Raw genomic sequence first — 13989 nt, forward strand, 5'->3', positions numbered from 1 at the left:
GTGTGCAGGCAGGGGGTAGCTCAGGTGCAGGGAGGGGGGTAGCTGGGGCTGTGTGCAGGCAGGGGGTAGCTCAGGGTGCAGGGAGGGGGGTAGCTGGGGCTGTGTGCAGGCAGGGGGTAGCTCAGGGTGCAGGGAGGGGGGTAACTAGGGGCTGTGTGCAGGCAGGGGGTAGCTCAGGTGCAGGGAGGGGGGTGGCTGGGGCTGTGTGCAGGCAGGGGATAGCTCAGGGTGCAGGGAGCAGGGTAACTAGGGGCTGTGTGCAGGCAGGGGGTAGCTCAGGGTGCAGGGAGGGGGGTAACTAGGGGCTGTGTGCAGGCAGGGGGTAGCTCAGGGTGCAGGGAGGGCATAGCTCAGGATGTAGGGAAAGCAGTACTAAGGGCTGTGTGCTAGGCGGACTCCCCTGCAGTCCCTGTTCCCAGAGGGATCTGCCAGCCACGGAGCCAGGTCTCTCCACCTGGGGGGGCTCTTACCGACTGCCTCTGCAAGAGCAAAGGGGGCTGGGAGCTGAGGAGCAGCTTCAACTTGGGGCACCAGCAGGAGAGGAGGGAACGCTGCTGCTGCCCCGCACTGCCTGGCTCCGGCTTCCCACCTCGGACCTGGCCAGGGGGCGGAGAGAGGAGATGAGGGTGGAGAGAGGTGTAGAGCTGGCCCCAGGACTGCCATGCTCTTGTCCTGCAGTGTGGGCAGTGGTGGGAAATGCCCTACATGTCCCCAACTCTGCCCATGGGCTCAGGGCTTCTGCCCCACAGGGAATACCAGTGCTTGGGGCTCTGGAATTCAGGCCCGCAGGGGGCGCCGGGGATCCGGGCTTCAGCCACGGGGCCCCACAGACCAAAGGGGGGGTCTTCAGACCCCCGCTTGAGAACTGCTGGCTTAGACGGTTTCTATGGAGCATTATGATTTAAAATCAATTCTGTGTTTAAAAGTGAAATTCTATTTTAAATAGTAGACAAACCACTTTCATTACAGAGTTCAACAGGAAATGTATGAAATACTGTTTTAATTATCTAGAGAAGAGAGCATTTTGTTATGTTTCACAGAATTACACATGCATTTTTTTTCATGTGTGAGCTGTGTTGAGCAGACATTTTCAGTGCATGCCCCCAAAGTAGCACGTATTCGTATACGATGTTGACAGGAGGAGTATTTTGTAGTGGTAGTGGTTAATTTGTAGTGGCATTTGTGGTTTGAAGGCTTGTCAAGATGTCTGATTACTTCCCATGCAACTAGCTCCAGTGATGGGAAAGTTCACGTGCTGTGTAAAAAAAAAAAAAGGGCAGCAAAAGAAACGACAGAAGAGGATGCAAAAGTGAATTGGGACTCTGGCCACTTGGTTTCATTTTTTTTAATGTAGTGTGGCCAGCTGCAGTCAAACACTAACAACAAAAATTAAACTCCTCTTCAAATTCCATAGTCAAATGACAGATATTCTAAGACACTGCAGGAGAATGCAGTTCTGTACGCTATACGTAGTGCATGGGCGACCGGCACCTATAGAACATAAACATACTGAGAACCTAGGGCCTTCATTACCCCAGAACACCCTACAACATGCTCAGATTATACCCCCAATCAATTTTATTTTTGTTCACACGCAAAGGCCAAAAGCATCACATTCCAGGCAGCTAAACCTTCAAGCCAGAAAGTTCATCCTTGGTATTTCCATCCAGTTTCTGGCTGTTTTGTTTCTGAAGAGCTTCGGTACAGGTCCCTTTCTCTGAGCCTTCCTTATGCAACATGCTTTAGCCATTAATACCTTTCAGATATTATGTTTGCAACAATGCACTAGCTTATATGGGTGCATCAGTCATGGAGAAATAGATCAGCAAAACAAAGGAGAATCCACCACTTACAGAGGGACTTTCTCACAAAGCAAACACTTCACTCAAAGAAATCTATTCTGACAGCAGTTTGCTGTATCCCCTCTATTATTACTGCAATTGTTGGTGTTTTAATAAGGGCTCTGTGCCCCACGGCACTCACACCCAGTCCAGCTTCTTCTGGATCCCACAGTGAAATCTGAATCCTATACTTATGGTATCACAGGTTCCAACCCTGCATTGATAACTGTGTGGGCACAGGGGAATATCCCTAGAATCAGGGCAAGTCTATTGCCAAGAGAATGCCTGATCTGTCACAAACTCAACATCCTTCTATCTTCAAACCTAACATAACTTTCACTTGTATTAACAGACAGGGAATACATTATAAAGTCAATACAGTAGCAAGTAACAGGAGAAGATGGGCTGGGAGAGAGAACAGTCTTAATTTACCAAACTGCTCCTATTCTGGGTCACTAGCTAAAACAGCAAGGAACTTTTTAAAGTCATGTGCACAGGTAAAACAAGAGGGGAGGGTGTTTGAAGTATGAAATTGATGACAATTTTTCATAAATTCCAATGCACCTCTTCCAAAATAGGACAAGTTTCTGCTGAGAGTGTTTTTCCTCTCTCTTTCTGATCTCCAATGCAAATGGATGGAGAGAATGTTTTAAAAATTCCTGGACCCTGGAATATATTTATTCCCATGTGTGAAAGTCTATCCATCCACTGTCTCAGCAGAGTTTAAAATCACAGCTAATAGGTTAACAACTGTTTTTCTTCTGCTTCAAATGAAGAATATCAGAAAGCTGGGGGAATGTTCGGCTTCCCAATTTGTACTGACTGCTCACAGCTACCTGCAATGTCTGTTTGACAGGACTGACATTTTGTACCGCTGTGAGATGGGAAAACGTGTGACATTTTTATTCATGGTGGCGTACGCCCTTGTAATGATCAGCCCTGGTCGATGTGCTTACTGCAGCAGCCCCTGAGCCCTCAGAGAACAAACAGGAACCGAAGGTGCCAGCAGTTCGACTGCCTTATTAAACACCACCAGGATTCTAACGAAGAGCAACTGCTGGAAAATCTCACTGTCAAATCCTCAAGGACATTGTCAACGCAGAGCTAACTGCATATATTTTTCATTTAAAATACTGGAAAATCCAGCGATGTGGTATTAAAAATAAAGAAAAAAGCCACCCTGTTTTTTGTGGGTGTGTTTTTTTTTTAAGCTGGTCACTTTGTCAGCTTCTTACAGGACTATCAGTGGGCCTAATATCAGAATTCAAATCTAGGAAATCCATGCTGCCCAGCTGATTTTAAATGAGTATCAGTAGATGGATACATACTTCATTATTTTTTTAAAAGCCGTTTCTCTCTAGCAGGCGGGATGCTTGAAATAAGCAGGCCTCTCATTTAAGGAATTCTAAAAACAGCACTGCCTATCTGCCGGTTTGGCTCCAGCATTTGCTGAGGAAGTCTGTATTATTAGGGCAATATCCTCTCCACCACCACAAAAAAAAAAGTACATTGCTTCTAAATGTGCAGCATGGCGCTTTGTAACTGTTCTACTCTGTACTAACCAGCCCTGGCTGTGAAAGGCAAATCCAAATACAGCTGGCCACACAAGCAATCACAGTGAGCTTAGCAGTTAGAAGAACTGCATGTTATATTTCACGTACTCCCCTTTTAATCTTTCTGTTCAATCCAGGGGCCCAGAGGTCAATTTAGACAGTTCTGGCCTAACTGCACATATCCACTTGATCAGTTATATATAAGAAACTTCTGGATGTTGACGTCCATTGACAACCTAAGCGAGTCATCCATAAAACCCTCTGAGCTTTTCTCAGGTTGTCAATCTAGGTGATTTGGTTAGCCTTGCATGCACGGATGTATTTATTTTATATATGTATGTATTATTTATAAAGCACAGTTATGTTTCCATATGCCAGCAGTGAGGTACCAAGCTACTCTCTGCAAGTCATTTATGGGTCCCTCAGAGTAACAGGTCTAACAAGGAGACTGTACAAAAATGTTACAGTTGCTATGGCTTGTCACAAAACCCTAGGAGGGCTGCTAAACTACAGTGTTCCTCCATACATCCCGATCCAAGGGTTATCACATTTGACTTACATGTACCCAGGGAAGTACTTTTATTCTGCACAGCACTGTAGACCAGCCTTGTTTAAAGCATTTGGAATGCCAAAGCTGGCAAAACATATAGGACCTGATCCAGAATATGCAGCTGTGTGAACAGACACCTTTGCCTCTGCTGATCTGAATGCAGGATTGTCACATTAGTCTAAGCCAGAGCTTCTATGTAACGTGAGCTACACAAACGGAACTGTTCTAGTAGCCAAGATCATAGCGGTCTTGGACTCATTAGTAAACATTGGCAACTGAGGTATGCACTGCAGCTGGTATAGGTGTATGTCTTCCTAAACAGAAAGCCAGGTCTCACTTGTCAAATATTTATACGCATGAGAAGAGCGTGAGCCTTTTAGTCAGATAATTCCTATCCTATGGATTGTCACTCCAGCAAATCTCTCACGCCGTAAAGCTGGGTTTCACCCAAGTGCATTATTTCCCTGGTGCATTGACATTATTTTTGGTATCTGCCTAAGAACAGTGTCACTATAAAACAGCAAAGGACAGTTATTCTGCAACACACACCAGATGAACAACTGTTTCTGGGCCAAGAACAGTCCTGTCCCCTTTAAAATTCTTCTCTCCTGCAGGGGCACTTCCACTGAAGAACACTGAATTCCTGTTGAAAAAGATGGGGGACAGAGGAGTCCTTTCCTACAGAACAGGAAGAATTTTAAAGGGCCAAGACTATATTTGTATTAAACCAATAAGCACTAGGCAGAGGGAGGAGAGGACCCAACCTCTGCTCATGTAAAGGAAGAGGGAGGCCACATTGTCCATTAGTGGGGAGGAGAGGAATGGAGGCTTGTTTCCTTAATGAAGATGCCTATTCCATTAGAGAGTTGGGAGCAGTGTGGGGGGAGAGGAGGAGCCTGGCTCTGAAACCACAGCATACAATTGCGTGAATATTAGAAAGTGAACTTGTTTCCCCCTTTGATTTCTACCTCACTGCAGTATAATTCCTGCTGAGACGAAGGGGAAATCTGCTATTGTTCCAGTGCACCTGGGTGTGAAGGGAGTTACATGGTCCGGCAAAGCAGTCTTCATCCCCTCCTCGCTTGATCTCCTTTATATTGGAGATCATCCCTCCTTCTGCTTGCCCCTGGCCTTCCTGATCCAGTTTTGCATTTCTGGAATGTAGCTGGCTTGTTCTTTTTTTTCCTCCCTGACCTCCTTACGCTGTTTAATCTTCTCAAAGAAGAAACCTGCTGCCCTGCCACAGTAGCATCGCTCGTTCTGCACCTCTAGAGGCAGGCCATAAAGGAGGAATGAACATGCCTGCACAGCTCCCTTACACCAAATGATCAGAACAGCCTGCAACGCCGCAAAAGTTTAATTGCCAATAAGAATCCAACTCGGAAGAGCATTCTGGATAAGTGGGAAGCCCATTTAGATTCACAGATAGATTGCTTTAGTAATGTGAATACCCTTTCAATTTAATCCACTATTCCTGAAATTCAGTTAAAATTGGTTCCCCAGAACGTTAATTCTTCCTAATTTGCATCAGAAGTGGAATATAATCGAATCTCTTAAATAAATGGCCACTTGACAAAAGTCCTTTGCATTTTTTCTCCCTTTCCATTTTATTGAATTCCACCTTTTGAAAACATAAATGAAATAAGAATAATTCTATTCCCAGATAACAACAATATTCCATACAACCTTGAACACATTCATACAGTCTACAAACAATCAGAGACGTGATTAGCGCTGCCAGTATAATTCACTTCTTGTGGAATGATGCATGAAGGGAGAAGGGGCTGAACATTTCCCAAACAGCCAATGGTTTAGTCTCATCAGCCACATCGGCCCGGGTTTGTTTTGCACTGTATTGTACCCTGCGGTGCTGTTAATGGTGTAAGCTCTGCAGGGGAGGAACTTTGTCACAGGGTGGGCTGGCCCTTTAAAGGAGCTGGAATCAGTCCTGCTTGTGCCTAGTTAAGCTACCTCCCAGATGCTGGATTTGAAACCAGGAGTCAAGTGCTAGCCCTGCAGGTCAGCTGGCCCTCATATAAGAAGCAGGCAATCGGCGCAGTCACAGGTGGAATGGCAGGGAGACTCCTGCAGGAGACCCTGGGAACGGACCTGGGGGTACTCCAAAGCAGCTAGGTGGAAGATCTGGCTGCTGTGTGGGCAGGGGCAGAAGTGTTATCAAGAAGAAGCCGGGTTTATCAGTTCTGAGTGTGACAGTTACGCTTTGGATAATAACTCCATCCTTCAGGAAAGGGACTATATCTGCTGCTGGTGGATGTTTTATTTGATGTGTTGGCCCCTCAACTTGGGCTATTCGATTTGGCACACCACCTACTGCACAGTGCCATGAACCTGATTGTTCTATAGAAACCAACACAACTGCAGAGGAGATACTGAATCATGATTAAACTAATGGATCTGTTGGACTAGGAGAGATCATGGCATATCTTGATTTAGCCTGACGAGAGTGAAGGAGGCATGTGCTCAACTTCATTCCTATCTATCTCATAGAACTGGAAGGGACCCTAAAGGGTCATCGAATCTAGCCCCCTGCCTTCACTAGCAGGACCAAGTACTGATTTTTCCCCAGATCCCTAAGTGGTCCCCTCAAGGATTGAACTCACAACCCGGGTTTAGCAGGCCAATGCTCAAACCACTGAGCTATTCATGTGGCAATAGTTTCAGGCCCACCCAGTAAGAGTTAGATCACACATCCAGGATTGCAATTTATATACACACTCATTAAGCAACCCATGACTTCTAAGTATTCAGAACCAATTAAAAATATTTCAAGCATACAGCATTCATCCTCCTGGCTGTGCTGCTGGAGACTCCAGACGGGATTATCCCTCAGAGTATCTATCACAGCAATAGCTGGCACACCCATAGCATGGCAGCTCAGCCGTACTTAGCCGCAGAGAAAAGTAACTCTAAGATGGCTCAATAGCCACCTCTGCCTTGGCGATAAAAGCCTCTACCTAGTGCAAAGTTAAATACATTTGAAATAATTATGAAAGTTTGTTGCTCAATAAAAACTCATCAGAATTCAGAGAGATGTTAGGTGTTTCTTCCAAACCATTTGAAATGAATCAAATGGTGGAGGGAGGGATAGCTCAGTAGTTTGAGCATTGGCCTGCTAAACCCAGGGTTGTGAGTTCAATCCTTGAGGGGGCCATTTAGGGAGCTGGGGCAAAATAACCTGTGAGGGACGGTACTTGGTACATGGCTAGGAAACAACCAAGTGACATCAATCCACTTGGCAGGAGGAGGATGGAAAATATCATCCCCATTGAATGTTATGGCACATTTCTTAATTACATGAATGGCACCTAAATACTATGGTGAGGTACCTATTAGACATGCATGTAACAAACAGGGTTTGAAGAAGCTGCACTCATCAAAGGAGCAGCCACCTCTTGGTGATATGACAGCAGTGTGCACTAAGCTCCCCAGGACCTGCAGGGTAGGAAAAGGAGTGGCAGAGGGGTGCTTTGGGAGGTTATGAAAGTTTTGTGGATGAGCCAGGGCATGACCATTCCAGCCCTCTCTTCAACCAAGCTGATTGAATAAAAACAAATCCAATGTTGACTGAATAAGTATGAGAGAATAATTTATGATGCCGGATATACTTTGTGTTCCTCAGTCATTGGCTATGATATTTTTCCTTGTTCCCTTTTATCTGAAAACAGACTAATAGTCACTAAATAGATAACAGCCGAACACATTCAGGAAACACAGAATCCATAATCAGAATCACCTGATTTTTTTATCTCGATGCTTGTGAGTGTGTCCTGAATCTCACTTCTCTCTCAGCTGTCAGTTTTCCTCCCATTTTTAAATTTACTTGATCTCATGCTGTGGCATCTTTGCCACTTAGTGGACTTAGGTTTGTTTTTCTAAATGTCTTGTGGCGATGATGTGATAAACTCAACTTTCGAGATTGGGCTATTAAAGGTTAACGTGTTCTAAGAATCCAAATGACATACCAGGAAGGAGGATGGTCTTGAGATGAAGGCACCACTGTGGGACTCAGAAGATGTTTGTTCAGTTCCCAGTGTGGCCACTGATTTCCATGTGGCCTTTAAGCAAGTCACTTTGCCCTTCTCTGCCACTGTTCCCCACTTATAAAATGAGGATAATAATTTTTTAACCTCCCACAGTGGTGTTGTGAGGAACTCAGGAAGCACTCAGGTAACTATGTGCCGGGGATGATGTATGTGCAAAAACAGGCAGATTGATACTACCACATTATCCTTGCAAATCAATGTCCCATCAACAGACAAACTTAAAATAAAGTGAGAAGGAAAGAAGAAGATGAGCTATTTGAACAACTTTGTTATGAGAGAAACACAGTAACTCACATAACAAGTTCTTTGATCTAATCTCTTCCCCAGACCCCATTCCAAGTGGCTCATAACTGCATTATGGATATGGTGTAAGGAAGGAGAGAATTAACACTACTCACTGATCTCATTTCAGGAACTTGAGGAGAGGTGGTTGGAGAGGATGAGGGAGCAGCTGTCCCTATAATTCTGGGGCTCACTTTCCCAATCCACATTTTGAAGGAGGGTTGCCATTTGATCAGGTTGTTCTATAAAGTTAGTTTGTAAAGTGGGAGGACCGATTTTCCTTTCACAGCATGCTACTAACTGGTCCCTATATAGTCAAACTTTGTTTTTCTTGCACTTATGTTCCTATTGCATAAATGAAAAAAAAGTCTGAATATAGGGGTCATCAAGTATGAATGAAATCTATTCCTTAGTTCATATCAAGATCCATACACATGTAAGATCATGGAAGTCAGACTGCATTTACCAGGTTTTCTCCTTCTTTAACCACAACATGAAAAGGTAATTCCCTCCACCCAGTCTTTTGGCAGTAATATTGATCTGTAAATATGGCACCTATCCAAATATTTGCATGGGATGTAGAAATGTCTAGTTCTGTGCAAGTAGAAAAAGAATAAAGTTCAAGATTTTTGCCCAGCTGATCTACTCCCTCCCCAAGTTGAATCCTGTACCAAGAATAAGAGCAGCACTCTTTTCCTAATGTGACTGGCGTTATTGCTGTGACTCAATTTTCCTGGTAGCAGAACATGTTATAAGTTGGTGTGTGTGTAGGGTGGGGAGGAATTAAAAGCTTCTCACATAACATCACTTCTTAAATCTATCAGAATTGAAACCCAGACTTTAATTTATCTGCTGAGCAATCAATTATGAAAATTGTGAAGTGGCAGAACCCTGGGGCTGTTTAACATTAGGCTCTACATGGTGCTCTCATCACCACAGCTCCCCCATCAATAACAGACTAGTGATGGAAGCTGAAACTTCCAGCAAAAGCTCACAACTCAAGCATCACTAACACAAATTCAGAATCTGAAAAACGCTTTACGAATGTTCAGAGTCAGACACTCACACTTATTCCCTACTTTGAACATAAAAAGATTAGATCTATGATCTACCCAGAGAGAAACAGTATTTTCGCAGGCATGCACTCATGTGGGAGAAGAAAATTGAGATTTTGTTCAAATTCTTCCCAGACATTCTAACCAATAATCACGTCCCGTGTCATAGTGGGTCCAACTGCTTCCAGTTCTGTGTCTTGACAAACATCCAATACAGCTGTGTGTATAGAAGAGACATGTGGAGAATAGGCTGGAATAACACCTATTACAGACTCCAAATTTGAACTGACAATGTAAGTCACAAGGAACAATCCAAGAGTTTATAGACTATTTGCCATGTAGTATTGTGTTTATTCTCCATATGGGCAAAGGATAAACCTGTACCATCTACCTGGAGAGAGAATGGAAAGAAAAGCTACAACTTCTAGGTCAGCAAACCTGTCCTGTATGCCATTTGCTACAGCTGCTCTCATCCGCCCTGTTCCAAAGTCTATGTTAGGTGCAGGACAGGCATTTTGAGGCCCGCATCCATTTCATGGATGATTCCATTTATAGCCATGGCAAGCAATGTGGCAGGGTGGCAATGGTAGACACCAACATTTGAATGTGTGATGCAGTCTGGTCTAAAGCTTTAAAACAAGGGAAAGAAAATGATCCCTGTCAACATTAAGGCCAGCAAGCCGTTGGTAGAGGAAGTATTCTGCAGTGGTGCATCAGACAGACAGCCTTAGTTATCTAAAGAAATGAGGTGAAGATCCAGCCTCCTGGATCCCTCAAATGGTTTTAAAAAATTATTCCCCCTTCTCTCCACTGGCTAAACACTCGGTGATTTTGCAACCATTGCCCCTACTATTTGTTGGATAGCTGTCAAGGTTCTTAGTGCATGATGGTAGTGTCTTCTACCTGAGTCACCCTAGGGCTAGGATCACAGCCACAGTCCTAAGCAGAACAGAAAAGCCATGAAAGTTAAAAGGAGAGGAAAGGAGCTGCGATTGTCCCATCCTGTAATGACCCATTACATAATTTTGTCATTTATATGGGCACCAAGGAGAGCGTCTCTCAATCTCTGGGCAGTTATAGGAACAGAAGTCAACAATTTAACCTAATTATCTACCCAAATTAAACACCTTCTTAAGGGGATGCCTGATTAAATAATTGCAAAGCAAGATGAGACATCTTAAAAATCTCTATGCTGCAAAATCTAATAGTTAAGATGCTAGATAATAATACTGGATAAATTCTCAATAGAACTGAACAGTTGAGCGTTTAATATTTAGCCTCCTAAAGATGTTTTACTTACAGTTTTTGCAATTTAATAACTGCTAGTATGGACACAAAACTATACGAGAAATGCTAGAAACTAACTTAAAATAGGATGAGATATAATGAGTTAAAATTAAAGGTTGCTGCTAGCTTCCTAGCCCATCCCCCTTTAGCTAATCTGTCATGTAATGAAGAGAAGCACCCAACATAGGACAGCTAGCTGCCGGCTCACTTACAGCAAGCTGATTAAGAATGTTCAACCAACAGCAGACTGCAGACCTTTCCAACGAAAATAAATAGACTGTATGCAAATGTGTTTGTCACTTTGACAGCATGTCTCAATTAAGGCATATCGCTGCTGTTGGTAGGCTCTGGCGCTGCAGTGGTATGGGTGAGCCAACTGCATTACTGATACACAGGGCTTGACCCTAATCCGCATGCATGCATTTTAAAAAATTCTGCCTTCACCACATACACTAGCATAATACTAGCAGACATGGAAAGCAAGTGACAATAAGAAAAAAGCCTCTTTCATCCTCCCCAGTGTATAAGGCCTGCGAATGCACAAATAGCTCTTATTTCAGCAGTTTTCATGCCTTTTTAATTGATTTTCCCCCTCACTTATTTTACAAGGAGTTAAAAGTGACACTAAAATCTCCCCCTTTAATCACTAGTTAGAGCTCATGTACCACTGAAATAGTAAAAGTTGATTTTTTTCAAAGCCTCAGTTTATGTTTCCTACAACTGAACACCTTTCACCCACTTGCATGGAAGTATTGTTTAATTGTCTATATTGTGTGGTGCTATGATCAGGAGGATCTGTAGAAGGACAAAGACTGTAAGCAAGATAGTCCTACAACTACCAAGTTACACAATTTTTTGGAAACGGACATTTGTATTGTAATGACAGTAATAAGCACTTAGCAAGTGAGCCTTTCACCTATGCCAGTGGTTCACTAAAGCTGATGCATGTTTCTTTTGACAGAGAGAAAGCAATCTTTAAAAAATTTGAAAGTGATCATATCCCTCCCCCCACATGACTTTGGGTAAGCACTGTCCACTTGATTATCTACTTTAGTAATCCAGCAAAGTGTTGGGATGATCCACCGTTCACGCAAATGTAAAAAAAAATTGGGGGGGGGGGAGGGGAGGATTCTCAGACAAAAAACAAAAATGTAGGGTTTATCTGGATTTCAGAATGTTTCTAATGAAAGGCCATGTCTTCCTGGTGGATCAAAGTGGCTGCATTTCTTCAGTAGCCCCAAACCCCCTCAACTGTACTAGAGCAGAAAATAAATGAAAAAAAAACCACCACTTCAAAAATTTAATTGGGGCGCAATCTGTTTGAGAAAACCTCCAACAACCTGCATTTAGCACAGCAGCCAAAGTTCTAAAAACGTGCAATCCAATTCTAAAATGATAAGGAAAAGGAAGATCAAAAGGAAAACTGAAAATAAGATGCTGTAATAAATTATTGCTTCTTATGCATATGTAGACATGATTTAATATCTAAATAGTAAGAAATCTAGTTATATTAACTTGCTAGGCATATGCTTTACTACTATTTACTACTATCGTTTACCTAAAATATGGCTTGCCTGTCATTTTAGAGCTTCCATTTTCTGAGAATGCACTGTTTTTTAACCATATTAATTCCAAATTTGTCCTTTAAGAAACCAGATAGTTATTTCTGTGCTCTAATGAGCCTCATAGATACAAAAGGTAAAAAGATCAGGAATAACAGAGGACATTGAATACAGTGACAAAAATATCTTTTACAAATAAAAACTGTTAATGTAAGCTCTGCTGGAAAGCTGATTGTGAATACTACGTGTTTTTCCATTCTGATTTTAATGATCTGAAATAACATTTTCTACATGATTAGCTAGTATAAAACCAGCTATTTTTGTAGACACATTGTCAGAAACATAATGAGGATAGCTCATATTTGGAGCTCAACTGTCGATATTGAAATATAGAGCACGATTAAAGAATTATTAATTGATTTTTTCCCACTGGAGTTCATTGCTTTTAAATTTTGAAGTCTGCTGAAGTGATAATAATAATTAGATGTTCTGTGCTAACACTACTGATCTGCTTAGATAACTGAAGACACCTTAAATAATGTACCCTGTTGTACTAAAGGGATGTAGCACGATGCACGCTAATGGAGCAGAATAGTTTATTATTACATTGCTGTAAAGAAATGCTACACACTCTTGCAAATTCATCTAAAATATAATTTGGCTCAGAAAAATACCTTATACATGAAAGAAACCATTGAAACCACTAAACATGATAAGAGCCTCCCAAATGTGGAGGTGAAATGGAAAATAAACCCAGAATGATGTAACTGATCTGTAAAAATTAATGAAAAGGCTAAAGTGATCTTTAAACAAACAATCTTTCAATTACATTTGCATATCTAGAACAAATACCATTTAAACAAATCTAACATCTCCTACCTGCCCAAAGTGTACTGTGATTGGTCTTCTATCTTCTCTGAGTTTAGGGTCCTTCTTTTCACCCAACGGAGAAGGGGCTGTCCTTGGTAGGGACTCTTCTGGTGTTGCAGAGCATCCATTCTCAGCAATGTCCTGCATGGTAGGAAAAGGTGAATTGCATGGCCAGGAACATTCCTGATTAAGGGTAAGGGGCAGAAAGGAGGTACTAGAGGATAAAGCTGACTAAGCATTTTGATGTTAGGAACAAAAAACAAAAGCACAGAAAATAAAACAAGTAGCATAAAACATTTCATTGTATTTTGTTAATCACAGTCTATGTGCAGAAATCCCATAAAATACTAATGCTGCGAACACAAACATTAACTACCAACTATATTAAATAAAATGTGTCTGACATACAGACAAAAGCCAGAAATTTGAAAGGTAGGGCTAACACAGCTCTAACTCTAGCATTGTGAGTATAAAGACAACACTACGAGGAAAGGTCTGAATGCAACCTTAGAAACTGAGCTTCCTTGCATTTTGTACATTTAAGTTGTACCTTTAATATCATTTTATGTACCTACATAGAATTCTGTATAACAGAACTTTATCTATGGAAATACAAACTCAGGTGTAGTGGTATTAGGGGAGCAAATTCACAGCTAAGTTAGGTAAGTTGGCCCATGTGTGGCCAATGTTGATTATGTCTTGAAGAGTATACATGTCACAACTTGCTGGCTAACATCAGTTTCTTTTTGACTTAAGTTCTGATCTTAAGTAAAGTGAACAAGCAACCTAGGTGACAAGGTTTGGTGAGTGTGTGTGTGGTGTAGATAACACAGGAATATAAAACAAAGAATGGACTTGGAAAAGACAAAGGCATGCAGACATCTTATAGAGAATCAGAGAAGATGGAAAGAGTGGGTACAATCAG

General features: G+C 42.2%; 1 protein-coding gene across 19 annotated transcripts in view; it reads right to left on the reverse strand.

Moving 5' to 3' along the window:
• DENND1A (DENN domain containing 1A) overlaps positions 1 to 13989 on the reverse strand; it is a 357159-nt gene that overhangs the window by 38168 nt on the left and 305002 nt on the right. For all 19 annotated transcript variants that reach the window (XM_008169422.4, XM_042854420.2, XM_065571994.1 and 16 more), the window contains one exon: positions 13074 to 13205. In XM_008169422.4, the coding sequence (XP_008167644.1) occupies positions 13074 to 13205 (132 nt within the window). The remainder of the gene's footprint in view (positions 1 to 13073; positions 13206 to 13989) is intronic.

This window comes from Chrysemys picta, chromosome 18, assembly GCF_011386835.1.
Source record: "Chrysemys picta bellii isolate R12L10 chromosome 18, ASM1138683v2, whole genome shotgun sequence".
In the NCBI taxonomy this organism is placed as follows: domain Eukaryota; kingdom Metazoa; phylum Chordata; order Testudines; family Emydidae; genus Chrysemys; species Chrysemys picta.